Source organism: Schistocerca gregaria, chromosome 3 (assembly GCF_023897955.1).
Source record: "Schistocerca gregaria isolate iqSchGreg1 chromosome 3, iqSchGreg1.2, whole genome shotgun sequence".
NCBI classification, from domain to species: Eukaryota; Metazoa; Arthropoda; class Insecta; order Orthoptera; family Acrididae; genus Schistocerca; species Schistocerca gregaria.
In genome coordinates, this window is record NC_064922.1 from 368,645,320 (window position 1) to 368,669,776 (window position 24,457).

Consider the following 24,457-nt stretch of genomic DNA (forward strand, 5'->3'; position numbering starts at 1 on the left):
TTAGGAGCATTAGATAACTGGGGGCGTACGAAAGTGTTAAACGCTAGTGGCTGGGAAAATATGATTTATGAGGTACTAGAAAGAACGGCAGGAGGTACTTACACGCTAAGAACTAGCTCGCATTTTTTAGGAAAGATATCGTCTGTTTCTTTTCTACAGCAGCCAACCTGTCATTCGCTTTAATACATTTGGGAAATCCACGGAAAACCTCAATTCTGATGGTTTTACTGGGATTTGGACGGTCGTTCTCACGAACTCGAGTCCACTACTCTAACTACTGCGCCTCCTCAATAAATGAGACAATCGGCTTACAACTCTTAACCAAAGCAAGGTACAAATTGATGTAATGAACTTCCGGCAGTGGAAAGAGCAGCACATGGCGTAAATTGAAAGAAAGATATTTGAATCTGTAAAACAGGTTATCCTTTTGTGTGGTAGGTAATGGGAGATTATTAGCAGAAGACACGCACAGACGGTGTGAAAACACAATCGAGAGAAGGTTCAATAAGACAGGGCACGAGTGATACTACGAACCTGATTGCGTTATAACTTTGGACAAAAAGGCTTCTAAGGAGCTCAGAGACTATACTGGGACTAAATGGTAATACACTTCTATTGATTCCAAAAATTATTTGACGTATAATTTCCTGATGCGTCATGAGATGAAAGAATTGCTCTGGTGATCATTTATCACTGGAGTACGCAGAAAAAATGATCGTCTAAAAATTCTTACCGAGAGCTGGCGATAATAAAAACGTTGTCCCGAAATCAGCAATGATAGTTCACCCAGTGCCACTATACAATGGTGTAATGATTTGCACTTTTGAGTGCAGACAACGTTACAGTTCGAAGAACTTTTCTTCTGGTGCTACTATTGTCAGTAGCGTCTTCAAACAAGCCTAACTATGGAAAACGTGACGTGACCAGCGCTAACAACAGGGACACCGTCTGCTACTTGTTTAATTTATCTTCGGACCTGTATTCTTCTACGGAATTTAGGTTTACCTTTCTTCCTTGCGGAAATAGCAGCTAAACGGGCTTCGGCATTTGATAATGAAAAAACAGGGAGAACATTTCTGTGGATCAGCGAAAATTTTGGATGACGTTTGAAATATCAAACGAGACTGGTAACAGCAGTCTCGTGTCAGGTGGTAAGACGTTTGGCGAAAGTACAATATGGACGAGTCGAGCGGCGCGGCGACGAGCGATAGGTTGGCAGAGCTGCATGGCGTGGCAACGCCGCGCCGTGCGCTGGCCACAGCCGCTTGCGGATGGCGTCCCGTCCCGTCCCTTCGCTTCGCTTCCCACTGCTCCTGCAGAGCAGGCCGGCCAGCCGGACACGGCGTGCCCTGCCGCTGGGAGGGAAGGAAGGCTGGTGTGGGGAAGAGGTGGGTGGAGAGCGGAGCGCTAACGGGGCGCAGGGAGGGGAGGGAGGGAACCGGGCGCCAGCGCGGCCGCGCCGACCTCTGCGCCCAACGGCTACCAGCCACCCACCCACTAGCTGCAGCAGCACTTCCCTCCATCTTGTCCTACAGGGATGAGGGTGCGCAGCTCTTCGCTATCTCCGCCGGCTACTTTCGACAGCTCGGATTCTGTACACAGGTTTCTTTCGGTAGCCCGGCGATCACCGTCTACGAGTCAACACCATGAGCTGTTACACGAACAGATAGTAGCACGTCTTCGTTGCCGTCAGAACTACGACACCTGTTTCTCTGTGCCATCATGACAATCAACTGCCTAATATCTATACTTAACCTATATAGGTCAATTTTGTTTCCATTTCACACAATATGCCTTTCATACGCCAGAATGATGGTGACAATTCTTCGAAACCCCGGTTTCCTGCCAATGTAAACAGACACCTTCAAAAACCATATTAATACGATATAGCGAGGCAATGGTGAACACTGGGCACACCACATAACCTACAAAAGAAGGAAGTACATAAAACCAATTTTAATCCAGGCTCTAGGTCTACTCATTACCTGACTCCAAGCACTAACTCAGCTGCCAGTGTCAAATGAAATACGAAGAAATGAAACATGATGCAGTGTAATTAAGGGAGGCGATTAGTTTACTTCCAGTATTGGGTATTAAAAATTACAGATCGAAGCCCAAGTTCACTCTGTGTGTGTGTGTGTGTGTGTGTGTGTGTGTGTGTGTGTGGTGTGCGCGCGCGCGTGTGTGCGCCTGCGCGCTCGTGTATGTGAACCGGTCCCTCATTTGGTTAGATATCGCAGGATATCATACAACCCAAATATGGGGCGTCACGGAGGTACTTTCAACGGAGCACCATCAGCGCCCGGACACAACCGTTGTTCGCAGATTATGCGGCGTCCACAAAGCGACATACATGACGGTTATGGAAGTAATAGAATTATCGCGTGAAGTGAGAACATTAACTGGACTGAAAATTCGAAAATCTGGAGACAATCCACTTGGATCAATCACCTGAAATGTCATTCGCTGCCTTGTTCAGGAAACTCATTTGATACTGTGGGCCTAATGTAACTTCGAATTATTAACGCATACTTTATTAGTGACAGGCAGCTGACACTGATTTCGTTTCCTGAGTTGATCTATGTAGTTATTTACGTTGCGGTCTATTTAACCCCATACATGTAATAACTTCGCTTCCCTCTTCGGTATATATATATATTTTTTTCACTGTAATCTGTTGTCTTGAAAACATTCTTCCTGCTCACCGCCGGAAGCAATGAGATACATTAAGTTTTTTTATTTGTGTCTGCATCACTTTTAATGACATTACCAACGTCTTTTTCACACCTTCGACATGAACAGCGCATAAAAGTTTTCGTAGTTAAGTCTTCAAAATTTGGGCCAAGGCATCTCGACTGCAGGTTTCTCGTTCCATCGACGGCTGCGAGCTAATGGCAGGCGGACGGGTATGCGCCAAGTACAAAGTCCGCGGAAGGGGGTAAACTAACTTCGGTGCGCCTAGTTTCGCCTCAAGTCGGCTCACACGAAGTTCAAACTTCCGAACATCCGCCGGGAGAAATTCCAGGTCTCGGCGTCATATGCCTAAAAGTTGGGTGCTCCGGAAGGTATTTAACGAAGTCTTCCAGGCAGGATGCAACTACCGTGAATTAACTTCCTTTAACAAAAGTAACAATCATTCTATATGAAGTTAGTCTCCTAAAGCTATGCGAGTTGGTGCGAAATAATGCGCCGAAAAATTACTTTATTAGGTTTGGGAAATAAATCCAACCAAGATTGCACTTCTTGCGGACGCCCCGACCGAAAACTGCCTAGAGGTATTGCGGTTGGCTGAACTTTTTTCCTCTCTCTCTCTCTCTCTCTCTCTCTCTCTCTCTCTCTCTCTCAAGTTGAACGGGCTCCGTTTTAATTGGACTGCAACAGTAGGAATAATGAAATTTTGCGAAGTTACAAATTCAGGCGCTCCTTTCCACTTCAGATGGGGAGAAACTTCGTGTTGTTGCGGCAGATTTATCGCTCGGTCTCTCCCTCGCCTCGCTTTACTTTGCTTCAGCCAAACTCCCGGGAGCAACTTCGGATAGCGCAGTTACGAATGAAACACGACAAAATGTTCCGTTCGCCAGCACGGGCGTATGCCCTCGTCCATCGTCAATGAAACTGGAGAAACCGCAATCATGGGCGTGGTAGGAGCGAAAAGCGATGCACCTAATCTCACCTATAGGTGATAATGTTGCGACACCTGAGGCCAGATAATAAAGAAAGGTCCATTTACCCCAATTAACAGTAGTAATTAACTGAAATCTGAATGGTTGTCGATGGCAATTTCTGACTGATCAAGCATTCAGTCTTATCGTGAACTTTGTGCCATTGTTGTGCCACACAGTGAGTTTCGCTTACACAGTGAATTGGCACTGAACAGAGAAAATAACATCCAGCATGCACAAAATACACCATATTGGTGATACTAGCTTTCATTTCTAGTGTAGTTACAATTTGCATTAATTGATCACAGTCGAAATCTGCTAACTCATACCAATACCTTGATGTAATTTGTACACACACGCAATTGAGTGAGAGCACAGGCTTACTCGTAGGTGAAGCATGAGGCAAACAGTTTTCTTTGATACACTACGACATTGCACTCAGTCTATAAGGATTGTTCAAGGAACACTTTTGAATTGCTGAAGTATATGGGACTCTTACCAAATATGACTAATGGCGAAATTTGAACAAAAAGGGGCAGCTTATGAATCGTCACGGGCTTGACTCAGGGCGCCAAGCAAACGCTGAAAAACCTGAATTCACACATACTAGAAGATATGTTAGCAATTATCCCACGAAAGCTTGCTTACAAGATATCTGGAACCAATACCAACTGAAGATGCTAGAGATATTCTTCAGTCTTTACGTATCACCCGCTAGCGATCGCCAAGACTAGACAAATTATAGCATGCACTGAGTCAATCAATCGTTCTTCGCGCACTGCATACGCGACTGGTCCGAGAGGAACCCAAACAATATAGAACACTTAACCTCTACTATACACTTCACAGTAGTTTTCAGAGTACACAGAAATTTATCTAAAACGAAGTGTTCACCGACAATCGACGGATGCTACAAGTAACATTCGATGTTTATTCGTGTTTCTCACTGACAGATCTGTGTTCCACAAGCAACCTTCCGTGAACATTTTTTTTGGTCCCACACTTTGTATTCCTCGCTATGTCTTCCATTCTATTTTAGTTCTGAGTAACAAAATTATCCAGTCTTCGACCGTCTATCGTCTGAGTTCGACATTTAACCATTCAGAATATCCACCTGGTGCACTTGCATTCTGATTCAACTTCACATCCAGCTTATAGTATACGCCTACATGAAATATGAATGCCGGAAAGTCCATCGCTTATCTTTCTACATCTATTCTGTGTCGTGTTACAGCCGTCCATTACAATTTTCATGCTCTTTATGTGCTTTTTTATATGAATGTAATATGGTTTCGTTTTGTCATCTAGCTGTGGGTAAGTGCAGTTTACTTCATTAGTATTCGGAAATTTGTTTGCACTCTTTCCATAAAGGATATTTCATTTCACAACCTGCTAACTACAAGTAACCCCACTTCTTGCCCATTAAATTAAGTATAGTAATGCCTCGTTCGTTAATTAATCGAACTCACATGTATAACAGCTTTAAACTTCAGATTACTTTACAAATGAGATAAAGTGTGAAATATTTGACGTTAAGCACGTAGGCAAGTAACAGTATAAATTACGTTTGAGGTCTGTTGTCGATAAATATTATTAAACAGTGCATAACAACCGTGCGAGTAATTTGCGCTCCATTTTATGCAAGGGCTAGTTTACCATGTCTTTCGATGTTTACGGCGACGTGTTTCAAGGCTAGTGCCTGCAAGAAAAAGTTTCGTCGTCGTCTTCGTCATCATCATCATCTAAGACTGATTATGCCTTTCAGCGTTCAGTCTGGAGAATAGCCCCCTTACAAAATTCCTCCATGATCCCCTATTCAGTGCCAACATTGGTGCCTCTTCTGATGTTAAAACTATTGCTCAAAATCTTTCTTAACCGAATCCAGGTACCTTCTCCTTGGTCTGCCCCGACTCCTCCTACCCTCTACTTCTGAACCCTTGAGTCTCTTGGGTAACCTTGCTTCTCCCATGCGTGTAACATGACCCCACTATCTAAGCCTGTTCATCCTGACTGCTACATCTATAGAGTCCATTTCCAGTTTTTCTTTGATTTCCTCATTGTGGGCACCCTCCTGCCATTGTTCCCATCTACTAGTACCTGCAATCATCCTAGCTACTTTCATATCCGTAACCTCCACCTTGTTGGTAAGATTACCTGAATCCACCCAGCTTTCGCTCCCATACAACAAAGTTGGTCGAAAGATTGAACGGTGCACAGATAACTTAGTCTTGGTACTGATTTCCTTCTTGCAGAAGAGAGTAGATCGTAGCTGAACTCTCACTGCATTAGCTTTGCTACACCTCGCTTCCAGTTCTTTCACTATGTTGCCATCCTGTGAGAATATGCATCCTAAGTACTTGAAACTGTCCACCTGTTCTAACTTTGTTCCTCCTATTTGGCACTCAATCCGTTTATATTTCTTTCCCACTGACATTTTCGTTTTGAAAAAAAAGTTGTTGCCGCTAAAACTTTTAGCTATGCAACCTGAAACTGAGGCCAAGTTACTGTGCCACAGGTTAGTCGTTTAGTACCACAGATGCACGGATCGACGCGCTCTCTACAAATCATATGCGTTTCCATTTATACCAGCAGCACTTTGTTGCTCATTTCCGTTGAACTATAAAGGAAGTTTTCGGTATGAAAATAGTGAATCTAGCAAAACATTTAATACGTTTAGTGTACTCAATACTGACTTATTGCTCATCATTTACACATCTACAATTTCACCTATATCAATGACAGTTCATATATATTTAACTACTGTAAGAAGATGGCGTGAAGATATTGCGATGCTGGCGTTCTTGACTTAACACCGAAGTTCTGCAGAGAACAGAACGCACTCGCCAATTTGATTCGGCACATGTCCATGCATACGCAAATCAAACACTGCAAAATTTGACTTCTAAACTTAGGAAAATGTTATGTTTTCTGTGTTAGCGTGTGTGAAAAATGTATTTTCACCAAATCATTTGCGAACAAAATTTATCCCGCTCACACTCCACCCCTCAAGCCCTCATCAAAACTTCCTCCACTGAACCGCCTATAGATTTCCTTCAAGAATCTGCACTTCACGCAATTTTAAGATCTACACATTCTAAAGCATAATGGCCTAACTTGCATTATCAGATGGCGTTGGTAATCATCAACCAGCTGGAGAAATGCTTTGTCTTGAACCAAACCGTACAAAAATAGTTTCTTTCGATTTCAGTATTGTTTTCGGAGAAATTCGTTATAACTCAGCTGTCCTAAATATGTATCAAACTCTTGTAACAGACCAGAAAAACACAGTAGAATACAATTAATACTTAAGCATGCCACGACCAACTGCGAAATTTTTCTTCAGCTCGAAGCAGGGATTTCAATTATTCTTACAAGTACTGCAAAAAGGATATCTGCACCTGTCATTTCACTCGACAATTTTCTATTAAATGTGTCTAGTCAACTGACAAAATCTAGAAAGGATTGTTCCAGGGTTTACAGTCCCTTAAGTAGGTGTGATGACAGACTCAGATTACTACGATCGCATCATGTTGGTATAGTACGTACTGAAGTTGAACCTCTACTCTAAGAAGACTGCTACCATTTTGCTGTCCCCATCGTGTACGTGACGTAAAGATCATGGAAAGAAAGTCTAGAGATTGGGGCACATATAGAGGCAAATAGTCACTTTCCCATCGGTCACAATGAGAATGAAATGGGTAAAAAAGTGTAGTATTGTGTGAAGTATATGCACTACACAGAGGCTTGCAGAGAGGATAAAGATGCAGATGATCGCGCCTCCTTCATTTAACACTCACTTCTAGCGCCTAAGAGAATTTGGACTGATGGTGAACATTTGGTAGAAGATGCTCGTATATATCCACAAAAGTTCGCTAATCAGTGAAGAGATCATACAAGGTCTAGTATAGTTCTGTGGACACACTCAGTATTACTACCACAACAGGGCGTTCTGCTCACGCGCATAAAATTAGATATAAATGGGGTCAAAGCTCGAGCACTTCAGTACCGTAAGTCGATGGTGTTTGCGCTATGGCTCACTTCGCGACCAATGAAAATGATTCTGTGTGTTTACTAGTACTTCTCTGATAACTATATACTGATGGGTCATCGATATGCCGCTGGGGCAACTCAGTGACATTTTCTATCGTCTACTCATTCTCAAATAACTGGAGATATTCGGGGACGGTAAGGATAAAGTTGTTAACAGGGTGCAGGAACGTCTAATGACGCAGTATTGTTCACTGTGGATAGCGGCTTGGTGTCCAACTGTTCAACTGAAATCTAACTTTTGCAATACGTGTAACGCGAAAACCATCGCAGATCTCAATACAGTAGTGCCAGACTGACGGTATGAACATTAATCAGCACTTGATATGTACGTGCATTCGTCTCCGACATGCTAAAGCAACTGCTGCACCGAGAAGTGGTTATCAAGAATTCCACCATTAACGTACACTGTTGACTTCAATCCCGTTAAACGTTTTGTGTAGCAGACACGCCAGCACTTCCTGAAGACGGTTATTACTCTTCTATGTGAGTACAAAAGTCTGTAGGTCATTCAACAACATTGCTAACATGCCTTAACAACTGTTGACAGCACGTAACGATCTAATTGTTCATGTTCTGGCTGCTTTTGCATTATGGTACTGAAAGAGGTAATGTCCTCTGGCAGTGGCGTTATCTGGATGCTGATGCTACGTGGACGCCAACTGGACACTACACACAGCTCTCCTAGCCATTGTCATCTTTATGAACGGTGAAGCCACGACTTCCATTCAAGTAGCTCCTCGACTGGCCCCACAAGACTGACTGGACCAAGTTACAATCCTGCCAACAAAAAATGGTAGCCCGCAGTGGCAGAAATCTAAACCCACACATTCGGGCTGTCAGACAATGATCGCCAAGTATATATATACTGTAACATAATACATGTAACCGTTCCTGAACCGTAACTGTTTCTGAACTCATGCGTGGAGTATTTACTGTGTGTAAATTTCGCGGGTAGCCTGTCTTACCTGTTACTTATTTTAAGAAGTGGACATAAAAAAGCAGCGTTCTGCTTGGCTTAAGATAGAGGTGATACTGTTAGGGAGACATTTTGGCTCGTCATGCAAAATAGTAACAGTGTGCAACTGCGAAATTTAGTACCACAGCGTGTAACTGCAAATTTTGTGGCAACTTGAGAATCTAATAACTACAGGTCACTGGCTCACGGTGAAGCCTTTCTTCGAGATTGCGACATCTTAATCAAAAACGCTCTAAGACTCATTAGCTGTTAACTATCAGGCGCTGGCAATGTCACTGTCACACTGTTATTTTATTCCTCGATTTACATACAGATGAAGCTTTGTCAAAGTGATAAAGGCTAGTATGTGCTCCACAACACGATTATAAAGGCTGAAGATATGTGCAAGACAAATGCTATATCTGGTCTTAGGGAATTCACTTCCAGGTCCCAGCAAATTAACGCATTAGTATATTAGTATCGTCCGACACACAGTGTCTACTATACTTTCGTACAAACGAATACTTTCTGGTAGTATTTTATATTGGTTTCAATAAACAGTGGCAATGTTTCCTATACGAAAGTAACGTATCGTCTTGACAATTAACGCATCATTTAGCCGTATGTAACGCCGGAATATATTTCCAGTTTTCATTTCTAAGTCACAGTTTTACCCAGCATAGTTTAGTAAAGGTCTCATACCGCTGTTCTTTCACATGAATAGTTTATAAATCTTTACCTCTAACGTATCACAGATTTTCAGCGCAGATTGTCTGCTTTCTTTAAATTAAGCAGCTGGTACCTGGGCCTTTGAAACGATCTTCACAGTCAGTTTAACGGTAGAAAAAGTAATATTGCGACTGGAATTTCGAAATACGATGTGGGGCCTCGTAACATTAGGTGTTACGAGACGTCTTTTTCAGCCAACCGTTATCCATCTAATAAAGTTGATTAAGCAGTGGCACTTGAGCCATTCAAGTGTTCTTGTTTCCTTTTACTTTGGTGAAAAAAAAAAATATAAGGCACTTTGTAGCCACTGTCTTGCTGAAGGCTTTCGTACATCGCACACTGGTGTGCGTTACGCTCAACTATGAAGACGCTTCCTAACGAGGACAACGTTCGGTAAAATAAGGCGGCGAAAGCAAATGCTGAAGGCATGTCAAGGTCGCAGTTGGTACAGGCCACAGCCGCCAGGATCGCTCCTACCCAAGAATTACATTGCACTTTCTGATAAAATTAGTTTTGCGAACAGTCCAGCCCAACACTCTGCTTAGGTAGATGTTAACCCTTGCAATACCAACGGAAAGGATCGGGGGAAGGGGGAGGGGGGGGGGGGGGGTGTACGCTCATGCCTATCTTTTACGAGTACTTTATTTTAGCAATGCACTTTAAAATATTGAAGAAAATGTTTTGTTTTCAAAGGAATAATACCAGATTCTTTGTTTCTATTTTTTCAGTTAATCCAAAAACTTTGAAATTATGTGTGGTAGCAGATGAGACTTTTCACCGCGAATGTCATACTCAATATTTTCAGGTTTTGGGCGCTACTTAAGACATCAGTCTTTAAGAAGTATTTTATTAATGAAAGTCAACAAAAATTAACAAAATTAGCATTTATTTATTTTTATCGTGGTCATAATTCTCCCCTGTTTGTAGTATATATTGCTGAAAACTTATTTCTTTACAATTTTTGTGGGCGTGTAGTACCCCTTGTCCCTGTAGGTGCTTCCAGTCATGGAAACGGCGTTGGTATTCATTCGTTTAATTAGTATTTAACAGCGGACTATCGGCAGGATATGTTTCGCGCTGGACTGTCACAATGGTAGTTTGTGAAATGGTGCTTTAGGGTGGTGAGGTTAGTTCAGACTAATTATTTTCAGATTTAGACATATTTTATAGCAGCAATCCTGGTATAATGAATACAATCATTAACTTTTGCCTATGGGAATAAGACGAACATAAAAAATTATCAGTAACGGGAGGGTATGAATTAAAAGTATTCATGACAGTATTCCTTCCCAACACTACGTTTACAGTAAATGTATCATTTGTGATAAGCTGACACCCTTCCTCGCATATCACAACAGGAACCTCTATCATTAGGTACACGCTACTTTGCAAAATACAAGCCACTGTTTTTGAAATCTTATCTAACGCTATGTTATATTTACTTCGGTCACCTGGTTTCTTGCGCCAACAGAAGGTTTATGATTTTCGGCAGCATTTAAACCAACTTTGTCCCAAGTCTCGTTAAGTTTCTTACGAGATTTTATTAGTACCGAAACAGAACAAATCACACGCACAGCGACACTTTCCACACGGTGATTACTCTGGTACGAAAAGACGGGGACGCGGGCGAATGGACGAGTAAACAAAGGAAACGCACGTCAAGCTCTCCCGACCATACTTTCCGGGTCACGTATACGTCACATCGGTAAATCGGCGGAATCGCCGAGTCGCGGTTTCACAAGTCACCGGCCATTACGGCACAGCATCCGCGTCAAATCTTCCACTCACAAATAGCGGGCCGAGCACTGCACGACGCGCGGGTGGCTCGTCTCGCAGTAACACATGGCCTCGCAAGGCCAGCCCGACGACATGGCGGACGGTCCTCCTAGCACTGCTGCCAACTGTGACGAACCATATAAAACAGTCGCGGCGCGAAGCTTTGGGCGCTGTGGTTAGCCGCGCGAAATAGCATAGTGTCAAGACTTGATTATAGTCTGTGACGGGGGAAAACTGATGCTTCACTGTACTTCTACATGACTTAACACGCCGGCTAATGCTTTTCCCGCTACCACTGATTATTAGTGAGCATGTTCTACCTCCGAGCAGCTTAGTAACGACAAAGTTAATTTTATGAGTACAGAAACCCCCCCCCCCCCCCCCCCACAAGTTGTCTGCATGAGGAAGGGAGAGAGGGAGGCGGATAATGTCAATTTGAAAAAAGTATCTAGGAGAAATTCTTCGTTACCTAAGTCCTTTGAGATGATATACCGGCTCGGTTTCTTAATCGTAGAAAATAGGAGCACACAGCGATAACTTCCTGAAGAGGCGTGCAGAGGGGTAGGAAAATTAAAATTTGTGAAGCGCGTCACAGTTGAAACTACACACTGTGGAAACAGGAAAAGTGTTTTACCGTTCGATAGATTTTCTCTCTTCGTTTCTAGGTATCATAATTATGTAACACTTCACTTTCAGCAACTCAGAGTGCATATATGTCTAGGGATCAAACTAAGTCACGAGCAGCAATTCATGTAGAACGCGAATGGTAATTATTGCAAACGTTACCACTTTGTCAGTAGCCGTCAGGTCAGTGCAAAGTGGAGTGTGCGAACTGCTCCACGTTGCCAGTAGAAACTGAGAAATTTCATTTCTTTGGTTTTGAAAGTGGTTGCCATTTATTAAGTTTGACTCATGTACACTGTACGCCAATTGTGTTGGAAGATTTAAATACGTCGAATTCATAGATGAAAACTACGTTTTAACATTCCAGAATAAATAATATTCGCAAAAGAGACGTGTTTTGCTCACTTGTAGGACACAAATCAAATTTCGACTCATAGAATCAGAACTGTCTTATTTTAAGTTTGAGGATAGAAACAGCGAATTTGAAATAAATTCTTGAATGGTTCAGGAAATTAGTAAGTGGTCTAGGGAAACTTCATATGAAGAACCTCTAAGTCATTTGTAGCGAGATTTTTAACCAGTAGGGAGAAGAAATGAGCAAGAGCTTTACAGACATATGGATGCGTAAGTTGGAACTCTTCTCACAAAATTTATGTAATAATGAGGAACTACACTGTTGAGATAAAATTCTGTAGATATTGGTCTTTTCCAACACTAACCAACACAAATTGTTGCACCACATCCGATAGTGTCGAACTATGATATTCAGGAGCAATATGAATACTTTCCAGATCATGTAAATCACAATGTTTTTGAAAAAATTGTTGAGTTTACTAATTTAGAATGCTAGAAAAAAACATACCTATTTGGGGGAAGTGAAAGCATTACTTTGTATGTTGCAATTTACACAACACGTGTTATCCAAGTTCGAAAATGTTTAGGGCTCCAGGAACCAGAATTCTCAATGCAGCCGGCATTATCAGAAAGAGGTTCTTCTTTCTTCAGATCAATCTGAAGGTGGTTATTAATACTGTGTCCCCACAGGATAGACAAATTGATTGCTTCTGGAAGTGGAGCCTATGCTAAATACCCTTTAAACAAATGTTGAAGACCCCACACTCCAAACATTTGTACAGGCAAACAAATGATTCCCTTTCATGAGCATAATGCTATGAGACAGTAAATCAAAGTGGAATCGAATCATTTTGGACTAAAGATTTTAGTAATAGCGTCTTAGAATGGTGTCTTTTGGACTTTACAATGTGAGGAAAGGAACATCTTTTGCAGTTACAATTAAGTCTGTTCCCCAAAACATGGACAGTGTTGAAGCAATGCGACAGTTCCTGCAGTGTCATTTGTTGTCAACATATTTTGCTACAAAGTGTGGTGGAAGGGGCAACCAAGGTTGTTTGGCACAATGACAAAATGCCATAATTCAGCAGTTTGATAATAGAGTGATATATCTTGCTTCAACTTAATTTGGTTTCAAGCCTAATGATAAATTTTTGTGACTGCATAAAGGAGAAGAAATATGTGGAAAGACCACCCACCCAGTGTATCTGGATACTACACTAACATGGGAGGCACTAATACGTTACAATAAATAATTAATAAATACACCATTAAAACCAAAATGAAGAAATGGACAAGAAGAACAATTTTTCATTTCTTTGATTTTTGTCTGACTGCTTCCTGGCTGTACTGGCTGTAATACAGAACAGATGCATCTCATGTCAGTAGTGGTCTCTGGAAGAAAGATGTTCTTGACTACCGCTACTACTTCAGAATGGATGTAGCAGATTGTTGTCTAATCAGAAAAGCTGTTCCTCCAATTGAGAGAAATTCCGGTGAACAGACTTTAAACTGAAGCCGCTGAAAAATCGAAATGGAAAAAGTAGCACCAACACCACATATGTCTGCAAGAAAATGTTAAAGAATTTGCCTGAAAATATGTAAAAGAAAAAAAAAGCAGATCAAAAGTGCTGACTCTCAGGCTACAACTCATCGACAGTTGTGAGATTTCATGTAAACTGTTCCTTTCTTTTAACACTGACAGAAATTGCTTCTGTAAATTTCATGCAACAGTAGTAACTGAAGTGCATGGCATAAGGCACACTGGACATTTTGGTTGAACAGCTATATTATTTCCTATATATCTAAGGCAATAAAAACCAAGTTTTTTTTCGTGTCATTGAGTGTGCTGCTATGGGTCTGATGAGGATAATGACACTTATTTTAAGAATCAAAGGCATAAGAACTACTTGGCTTGAAATTAATTTGAAGGCATATTTAGACAACTTTAACACTGCTCCATTAATTTAAAAAATCCGTATACTGCACCATCTTTTGCAAAAATCAATAAAGCCATCAGGTAATAAAATCTAAGTATACTGTCCTACAGAAGTGGCATGACAGCTCACCATTCAAGCTCATGCTCCAGTTACCGATTCATCTGATGCCAGATTACAGGAGGATCAAGTACCTCATTTGGCCATCATTTTTGGGGAGACAGTTAAGATACACCAGATGAAAATAGGAATTACAGATCTCATTTCATATCCGCAATACTAAAAATGTTGAATTAAACTAGTTAAAACGAGAGTAAAATAGTGTTGATCAATTACAAAGTCCGGCATTCATCCCAAGGTATTTGAGAGAGTGGGGAACTAGATCCTTTTTCACTCAAAAATGTGGTGGCCATCACATTTCATCTGTTCCAAAGGTGGTTTTATAGCATTGAGTAATGTAAATCATCAAAGTTGAAACTTGACATCAAAATTTGGATATTCTGTGCACTCTGTTACTGAAAATGAACGCTGTTCCTTTCCGAACATGCCGAACAGTTTAAGATATGTAATACTCACTAGGATGGACCACATTATAAGAAGAAGATGGGGACAGTACTCTCTGTAAATGATAGACCAAGTGCTTCCTGTTATAGTTTGAGGAATCTAATTAAGGAACAATATGATATACTGTAACTACGAAGAGAGACAGTAATAACGAACCAGTATTTTTCCTTAGAATAAAGTCCTTCCACAAATCACTAATACATATACACCTGTTATTCACATAGTGCTAACGCAAGTCGAGTACACTAGTATAAAATGTACAGCACCAAGTCCAAGCTCTATCTGGGGCATATTCTGACTCGTCTACATATGTACTATAACTAATAATCTGACGTGTGTTTTCCACAGCTGTTTTTCAGCATCAAGAAATTTCATGGCAGAATGACGAGAGACAACATTTTTTTTTCTTTTTTTACAGGTGACAAACCGTTTCGAACAATGGTGTCCATAGCAGAGAATCTCAACTGGTTCTTATTTATCTCGGCAGCCCAGCATGTAGACCTAAACTTTGTTTGGTGTATTTGCAACCGTCTATGAAGACAATTACTTTCATTTAAGCTCATTGACTTTCCACATGCAGATATCGCTGAAAGAACTGATTTTCTACTGTTATGTGTTCAAAGAAAACTTTAAAAGTTTGCTCCCATTCTTCTCCAGTATTCACAATATCCAATTACCCGTAACTACTAATGTTCATAAGGTAATACTCTTGTGGGGTCTCCGAGTACCCCTATTAGTTAAAACTGTAATTTAAAGAAATTTTATTTTGAATTGCACTTTCATTACTGAGTATTATAAATATTTTTCGCATTTTAGATAAGATTACGAAAAATTTTGGCACACTGAAAATCTGTGCTCAGGACAAACATGTTTTGAGCATTTTTCACACACTATTTTGGTTTTCGTGCCCGTATTTCTTGCACACATGTAGCATCTTGCTTTCCTCATGTGTTCTGGCTCTGAAGATGTTGAGACAAGAGAAGTACCATCAGTTTAACAATGTCTCTCAGTTCATGAGAAAGGGGAAGGAAATCTCAGCATTATGTATGGAGTTTTTACTAAATCCATTGCAAGCCTCTGTAGCAATGCTCCTCTTTTTAAACGAACAGTTTTGATCAAGTTGTTTTGGTGCATTGAAGTACAACAGCAGCAGCATTGACTCCCACTATGTTTAAAATGGCATTAAATGCAAACATTGGCCATCTGCATATTTGCCATGGTACCGAATAGTTGGTGCTCATTTGGTCCACTGCGTCCAGTCCTCCTCCTGTTTCATTGTAATCAATGATCATTTCAGGTTCTCTCGAGTACTAATTCTGATTGTAGTTCATAGATGAAAGCAACACAACAGCTCAATCTTTCCGAGGAAGATACGAACAAATTGTTTTTCCTTTGTTATGCCCAAATAATGCAGATTCTACCGGGCGCTTTTTGTTTGGTTTGAATTCTTCTGGGATATGTGGTTTATTTAGCTTCAGAGTACCTCAGACAGTCAACTTTTTGGCTTCCAGTAGTTCAAAAGAGTTCAAGTGACTTGAACCAATTATCTACTGTCTTATTTCTATTGCTTCCCTCAATTGATGTTATTAATTTCAAAACATCCTGTGTTGGAATTGATAATAGACTTCGATTAGTCCCTTTTCCTGTGTAGACAAATGCAGTGCATAAATAGAATGTTCGTGAAACACAAAGGCACATAACTTTGAGGCCGTATTTGGCTGCCTTCTTAGGCATATTCATGCGAAATTTGCACCTACCAGAAACGGGTACTAACATTTCCTTGATTGTTATGTTCGCTCCTGGAGTATAATACTTTTGACATTAGTCTATAAAGAGTTCCCTGACATCTCTAATAGCTGCAAATCTGTCATCAGCCTTCTTAGCATCTCCTGTAGTAATACAATTGAAATGCACACAAGACAAAATAAATAAAAATCTGTCAACACTCATAGTGACTCAAAACACATCACAACCAGTACCATCATTAATAAAAAGTCCAACAACATTTTCATGTTTAGATTTCACTACTCCAGATAAATAAAGCAGACCTAGAAATGCTCTCAGTTCTAGTATATTTAGCGGCTTTATGAATGGCCATTGATGAGCTCTGTATTTGTATTGGCGAGTATTAGTTTTAACAAATATTTGGTAATGAACAATTTCCAAGCAGGTAATTTGTCAGTTGAAACAAGTGTTTTTGCTTCATGTCTAGCGCCTGGAAGGCAACTAACTATATTTTGAGCACGGGTATATGAGTTGTAGGAGAGCTTTGTTTAACCACTTTTAACACTGTCAGCAGGCGGCCTCTTACACGCCTCTTCGCAACTACTTTCTCACATAACCTCAGAGGTGGAATCATGATCACTTAGCATAAATTCATCCTCATCTGCTGTGCTCTTCTCATCAGATTGCAAAAATGCAGGATCATGTACTATTCTTTCGAACTCCTCTGTTAATGACTGATGGTGCCATTCTGAAAAAAATAATGCATACATACTCACATAACCTTAAAAATTGACGTTATCATTGAAATTTTGCTCTTTTCAACGTACTGTAAGACTTCAGTCATGTAAAACTAATTGAGATAACGCATATAACACTCCGCGTTAAACGGCATCACTTTGTTGAGGCCCCTACCAAGAACACAGGCGCACACCATCTGTTGTTCTGTTCACGTACTATGTATCTTATTCATATCGCATGGGGTTCTCCAAGACCCCACTAGACCAGTTAAGGGTTAATACCAACTAGTCAGGTCTATATGAAATTAGCATTTACTGAACTCATTCACGCGAGTTTATCTCACAAATGTTACGCATGTATAAATATTTATTTAAAAACAAAATGCATTAACTTCTGATCTATGAAATGTGTGCAACACACACAGCTGTTAGATAGATGCAACATCCAAATATACATACAAGTTACAGCAACTTTCCTCTTATTGAAATTAGGAGCAGCAGAACTTAATATGCAATTGTGTGCCAAGACGCTATTATACTGTAATGGCGAGTATTTGGAATCAGGAGGAAAGAAAATGTTATAACAATTGCTACATAATACGTTGTTTCCAGGGAGCAGGGAGACAAGGAGTGAAATACCTGTAGTTTCTCATGGCATTAGAATTATGGTCTCTTCTTCATCTTTCCTTGTACATATCTATGCCAAAGTTTACAAGCAAAGTAAGAATCCTGTCAAGTCCAAAATTCTTAGAAAAGCCATTTGGATTTTGCACACCACATATAAGGAGTCCACATTCAATCTCAAGTTCTAATCCTGGGGCAATCTTTGCCATTTGACCACCTTTCCTTGGTTACTGAGAGTAAATACCTATCCAACCTTATGAAGTAGAGTCAGATCCTTCTGTCTAGGATAATCATATTTTGTAGCACTAACTTCAAGCCATATAAAGGAGACTGAATAACCAGGGCATTTGTCAGTACTTCTTGTCCCAACAAATAGGTGGGCATGCAACTCCATTTTTTGAATATAGGGTGCACTGCACGATTCTTGATAATACATACAGTACCTAACTGAAGTAAACACATCTGAAGTCACCAAAGTCAACAACTTAGAATTGCTAGTTACATACCTGAAAAAGCCAAACCCGAAAGATTCATCAAGTAAAGCAGCACATAAAGCTATCAAACAATTTCTGCGTTAATGACTATTTTTTTAATCCAAATCTAGGGCGCACACTACATTACTTCTATACTGCACATTGAACAGACACTTTGTTGGTTATCTCCAAATTCGCAGACATGGTAAGAATAATCAATAAAGATGACGTGCAGTGTTGTCCATCCTGTCAATGACACTCCAATTCAACATCTGGCCTACTATTCAAAGACGTTTTCGAGAAATATTTTTGCAAACTTTTTTCTCTATCAAATAGCCATTCACTGACAGTGAATTTAGCAGAACGTTACGAGAGTTTATTTGTTGGTACTTCGCGGTAATCAAACTTAAAATTCTCAAAACCAGTTTCTTTAAAATATTGCACAACCCAAAGAACGCTGAAGGCCTCCAAACATTTATAACCCATTTTGCACTCGCTGGGAATTCGCGAAAGAATGTAGCCTACACTAAATGTCGCAGCTACGTCCAAATTTGATTATCAAGATCTTTTAGCACCAACCACTTTCCTTTTACACTGCTGCGAAAAGGCGGCATAGGGAAACCCTCAAACGCGATATCTGAAATTACATACCTAAATTCTCGCGTCTTCATTACTTTTCCTTTCCCAAGTAAATAAATATCTGAACAGGGATAGGGAACACTGAAACCTGAATTACCTATTCTAACGTTCCTGTTGGTTCTTCATCTCTAAAGTTGTGTGCGGAAACGAAATGTGTGAAAGTATTACTTCGATGCTACATCCACGAAATGGTAAGGGGAATTGTTAGATGAAGTTAGCGCACAAAAACCGTACTGGGACACCATACAATTTAGTGCCGAGTTTCAGGTCTTGGAAAGGTAATTAGCAGTGGCAACACAACTGTTTCAGGGGCGTTATCAGCATAAATCGCGGCCGCAGTTCCTACAACAGTGAGCTGCAAAACAAAGTAAACAGTATTCTGCAGCAGATGTGTCCATTCAGAGACGTCGAAGGCAGACAGGTTTGATTGGTGTTATTTTGCTTCTTCGACTTATTTTTTTCCATTCAGGCACAATCATTTATGGCAACACAATACCGTGTTACTTCCGAATTATCGGATTATCCTTGTCGAAGTGTCGTCGGGACAAGTTATGGGAAGCAAATCTGAAGAGAATAATGAATAGTATAAACTGTGGAAGTTACATTCAATTACACACATAACAAAGGAAATGGAAAAATACTGTAACCAAATCACTTAAAACGTACTCCCAAGAAACTACTTGCACATTTCACGGCCCTTTTTATAACACAATCATGTGTTTAGGCAAAGAGCTTATGCATGTCGTAATCACAATACTACAGATGAACATGCAAGTGAGCAGCCACAGCTTGAGGTGCGCTGACTCTTGCAACCGTTTGGCGCGTTTTCGCACGGAAAAGATCGTGCTGACTCGCAGACCCGAATGGCAGCTGGGTGGGGGACCTACTCACCCGTCTGTGCGGCCTCCTCCGCCGTGCTTTGTCTTCCGTGTGGCACGCAGCGCTGCCTCGTCACTGGCAATACAGCACGTGCTCCGCGGTGCAGCCAGAGTGCACGCCCCACGGCAGCTTGACTCTATAGCTTTGATCATTCGTAAGAGACTGACTCGACAAGGTTAAGCGGACAAAAAATCGGAATTAATAGACTGCATATGGCACAGATTAATATTTTACCGTTAATTACGGTGAGTCTGGCTGTAACGTTTATATTTGCGGAAAGACGATAATAGAAAGTCTTAAAGAGGCAATAACACTAGTAAATGTGGTTTAAAAATTTTCCTTTAGTTAAGTATGAAAATACTGGCTTGTCCAACTTTTACACATTAGTGAGGATGGCAAAAGTTACAAGAAGTGGTAAATTCAAGTTTCTAAGTAACTCGAATATTCCAAGAACCACTATAAATGTTCGAGCTTTCAATACATGTACATGGCCCAATGCACATAACTCAATTGCCGCTTTCTGAAAACTGTGACGATATCTTACACATCGTTTTAGTTAGTGCTACCTACGACCACTTGCCAGTGACTCGGATGTAACCGCCGAACGCTCCAGAAGGGGACATGCGATCCTGACAAAGTTTCCAATACGATTGGATAAATAGACACGTCTAAGCGATTGATGGAAAAATCAAGATGCAACATTACACGCATTCCGCTGTGTCTAGACCAAAAAAGTCTGAAATACATCAACTGCTTTTCAAAATTACACCTACAAGAAACCTGCATGGCCCACAGTGCTTCCTATACCATAACTCATCCCACTGATTTCAGCAACATAATCTAAGGTAATATTTGTGCTATTTCCCAGTACTGAAACGTTTACAAAACCATTTTATCCATCAGAATAGTTAATAGTGCATATCGCGTCTTATACACCTCTCTTGCATTGCTTCCGTCACTGTTTGTTTACTAAACAAAAATGTTCTGTGGCAGTGATAGGGAATACCTGTCAAAGTCACAATTGTATGCTTATCAGGACTCAATGAAGTTAAAGATTATAATCAGGTACCTAGCACACACAGCTCAAGCATTAAATAAAACAGAGGGGAAACACATACATAAAGACGAAAAACAGAGTACATGACACTTTTGTCATGCTTACTTTGCATGAAAATGAAAGCAATAAATTTCGGAGGACATGAAAAGAAACTAATCGTCTGTAACCAAATCTAAACACCATCACAGGATTGCAATTTACAAAACTTATGGTTAAGACAACAGTACAACAATGTTTTTTTCAGAAAATATAGGATTACTGGCACATTAGTGAGGGTTACGACACTATACAACTCACTTACTCAACGCCCACATCTGGATCAAAGAAAATTGTGAAACTAAATTTATAATTGGACGTACTCTATTTGTAATAATTAAAACTTCGTTTCATCCTTAAATGGAAACTAGCTTAGACCATTCATAGGTGGAGTTTTCAGCTCGCTATTCCTTGGCAATGAGACCGCTGTTTTAATTTGCGTATCACTATGCCACATTTCCCATTCTTATCTGAAAAACGATAGGCTGTTTATAGAATCTAACATTGCAATCGTTCAATCATGAGTAAAACACTATGTCGCTAAGGACCCGAACACAGGGTACAGCGACTGCAATAAACACGTCTCAAATGCATAGCATCCATGAACCATAGCCTCCGCCCCTGTTTAAAAGGTAAACAACAACAACAACAAAAAAGAATCAGCTGAAATAGTTCTACACTTCGTGTCAGCTGTTCAATCAATTTGATTCATAACTGGTCGTTATAGCATGCGTTCCATAAGATTTTTTGAAAGCAACGCGACTTCCAAAAAACCTGAAAACCTAACGCATTGAGTGAACGGTCTCTTGCACCATACTTTTCGTTGCTTCACTCACAGGACGAATTGTATGCATACATGACTTTTACTACGGTATGTATATCTGCTGTTAGTATTTGCGGTTTTAACCTATTTACCATACAAATACAACACGCACTTCACTTTAAAATCACAAAATTCTCGTATTTCGCTTTTATTCCAAATACACCAGAAATCCAAAACTTATGTATACTACAGACACACAAAAAGGAGCGTAAGGGCTTGAAATTTATGAAAGCACTATTATGAAAATACGTAACTGACATCTGTCTACATTATGGCTAAAGAACCAGAACACCGCAATAAATTAGGACGGCGCTACGTGTAAAACAAAGAAACCAGACTTACTTCGATAATGGAATGAGTAGCAAATACAATTTTCTTACTAAGTTGCAGCAAAACGTAAATCGTTAACTTGCATTTGTTGCCGTAGGCATAGTATTTCAGTCCACTGTTAACTTTTATCACCAGCAGGCAACTGTGAATATGGCTAAGCGTTTAGATGTTGCTGGTTCCTTTACTCTAGCCATACTGTTCCAGTTTGGAAGCTATGCGCTTTGTGACCGACAAGTGAGAAAGTAAAAAACTAAACTGCTGTGTTACCAATATTTATTACACCTTAAGTTGCCAAACTTACCTTACAGCTTGACAGAAACAAAGACTGACCACGCTGCTTTGTATCTTCAACGTATAAAATTCGTCACCTAAATTACTCACTGATAACTAACACTAGTCTTGCACAAGAGTCCACTTCTACACAAATATTTCGTTGAAACTGTTATATTCGCACCAGAAGCAACTCACGAGCCTTAACGTACAACATAAATAAGAATATACACAAAACGCGAGGGAAGTATTGCCTCCCCACTTTACTAAAATGGTGTCCAATCTCGCGAAGTCTCGTACAAGGACCAGCCAAACGAGATTTCACCGAGAACTGAGATCCTTGCTCGTGTTGTTTTGTTACAAACAGTAACGATTCATTATGCGCTACACGTACAACATAAAGAGCGACAATGCTTTCAAAATTAATGATTATCACCTAGGGACGATAAAAACAATCTAAAGAGAAAATATCAAGACAGATGTGTAGGTAAATAAATGTTGTCCTTACGGCACAGAGACCTCTATGGAAGCACTCGAGAAACTAAGATGGTACGCATGTCAAAACTATGGGATGTGTACAATCTTTGTTAAAGAATCAGCTGAAAGATGGAAAACTTTTGACATTATACTTACACCTTGCAGATTCGAGTTTTATTAACGTTTCTGCACCCATTTGAACTCCCTTTTCAGAGATGGCAGATGTAAAGTCATTAGAACATCCTACACTGAAGGTAAAAGATTATCATCATATTGGATTGTAGCAAGTATTGAATACCTATGTCGGAACCTTCCAATATATTCTGCTTTGCATCATGTGACAGGTTCCGTATGAATTACTGAACAAGAAGTTCAGAGCGGCTCAAAAACAGTTGGATCGTGAGGTCTCCCATGTGCAGGCAGCAGCGTCAGAGTTAGAAAAAGGTCTGCAGGAGGAGGTTGTTGGTGCAAACGATATCAGCCGACTTCTGGGAGGAATGGTTGAAAGACTTCAAGTGCTGAAACGGAAAGTAAATACTAATGAGTTACACTATTTGTATTGTCCCCCATTATGGCGTGTCGCATTTGAGAGCATGCCTGACCTGTGAAGTTAAAATATGTATAAGCATTTTAAATTATTGATAATCAATAAGATTTACACGACTTTCAAATAAAAGCATAAGTTATGGCTTTTTGGATATTTGCCAGAAATTCTCGTAACTGACAAATAATTTCATGACATCATAGGTAAAGTGTCACAACTGTTGCCACTGTCTGCCCATATCTTCCTATCTATACGTTCAGTTGCTCATTTTTGCGTCGAATTCGTACACGTTAATAAAATCACAATACTATCTTGCTTATAAGTTATTCCTTATTACTGGTTATCAGTTAAAGATTTACGTAGCAGTGTAGTACTAGAGAGAAAATAGTTGTGCATGGTCCACTGGAAGACTATCAATTTTTATGTATGCCTTCAACCACTTTTAAAACAGAAATAATTAACAGTATATCAATATGTTATTTTGTCTCATCCATGTAATATAGGGCCCACTGCACATTATATTTATCATACATTTCACATTATAGGTGCTTCATCGTGTCTGAAACATACTATGCAGGGGTTATATATAAATTTTGTTGAATTGGATAGTCCAAGGACGATTTTATAGTGTAGTAGTATTTTTCAGCTTAACACAAAGAAAACCATGAGTCATATGCACAGACATATGAATATACACACATGCTTAATGAGGACAGTTTCGGTCATGTTTAGGTGTAGTGCTATTGAATGATCCACTCAAGCATTTTCGTGATGTGATACAGGAAAACTCAAATCAGGATGGCTAGACAGATCATGAGCTTCCATCCTTCCAAATCTGAATTTTCACTACCTACCTCAGTAGGTTACACGTAACATACAATTATCTTCTGTTTTTATATAGTAGGAACAACTTTAAATAATAACATAAATAATAATTATACACTGTCCGCTTATTTCCATAATGCTTCTTACTGACCACAACTGTGCACAGTAGTACATGACTTGAGAATGGCAATCATATTTGCCACACCTGTGTTAAGTCTCCGTGTTTACCCTCTGCCTGTCTGGAAAACTAATTCAGCATCGTCTCATGATTTGTAAGGTGTTGAACTCGGGAAAAATGGTGAGACATTAGTATTATGCACTAGTGTTAATCCTTTTTCATTTGTTGACTACTACTACAAGCTCTCAAAGT

General features: G+C 40.1%; 2 protein-coding genes across 11 annotated transcripts in view; one reads left to right on the forward strand and one right to left on the reverse strand.

The window, feature by feature from the left end:
* The window catches only part of LOC126354917 (C-terminal-binding protein), a 189,628-nt gene extending 166,815 nt beyond the window's left edge, over positions 1-22,813 (reverse strand). For 2 of the 10 annotated variants that reach the window (XM_050005008.1, XM_050005005.1), the window contains exon 1: positions 10,839-11,234. The gene's annotated coding sequence lies outside the window, so the exon portion shown is untranslated. The other 8 variants (XM_050005003.1, XM_050005002.1, XM_050004999.1 and 5 more) reach the window with 8 other exon arrangements.
* Positions 22,814-22,883: 70 nt separating this feature from the next.
* The window catches only part of LOC126354918 (E3 ubiquitin-protein transferase MAEA), a 45,479-nt gene continuing 43,905 nt past the window's right edge, over positions 22,884-24,457 (forward strand). The window contains exons 1-2 of the mRNA XM_050005010.1: positions 22,884-22,972; positions 23,063-23,248. Of these exons, the coding sequence (XP_049860967.1) occupies positions 22,934-22,972; positions 23,063-23,248 (225 nt within the window). The 5' untranslated portion in view covers positions 22,884-22,933. The remainder of the gene's footprint in view (positions 22,973-23,062; positions 23,249-24,457) is intronic.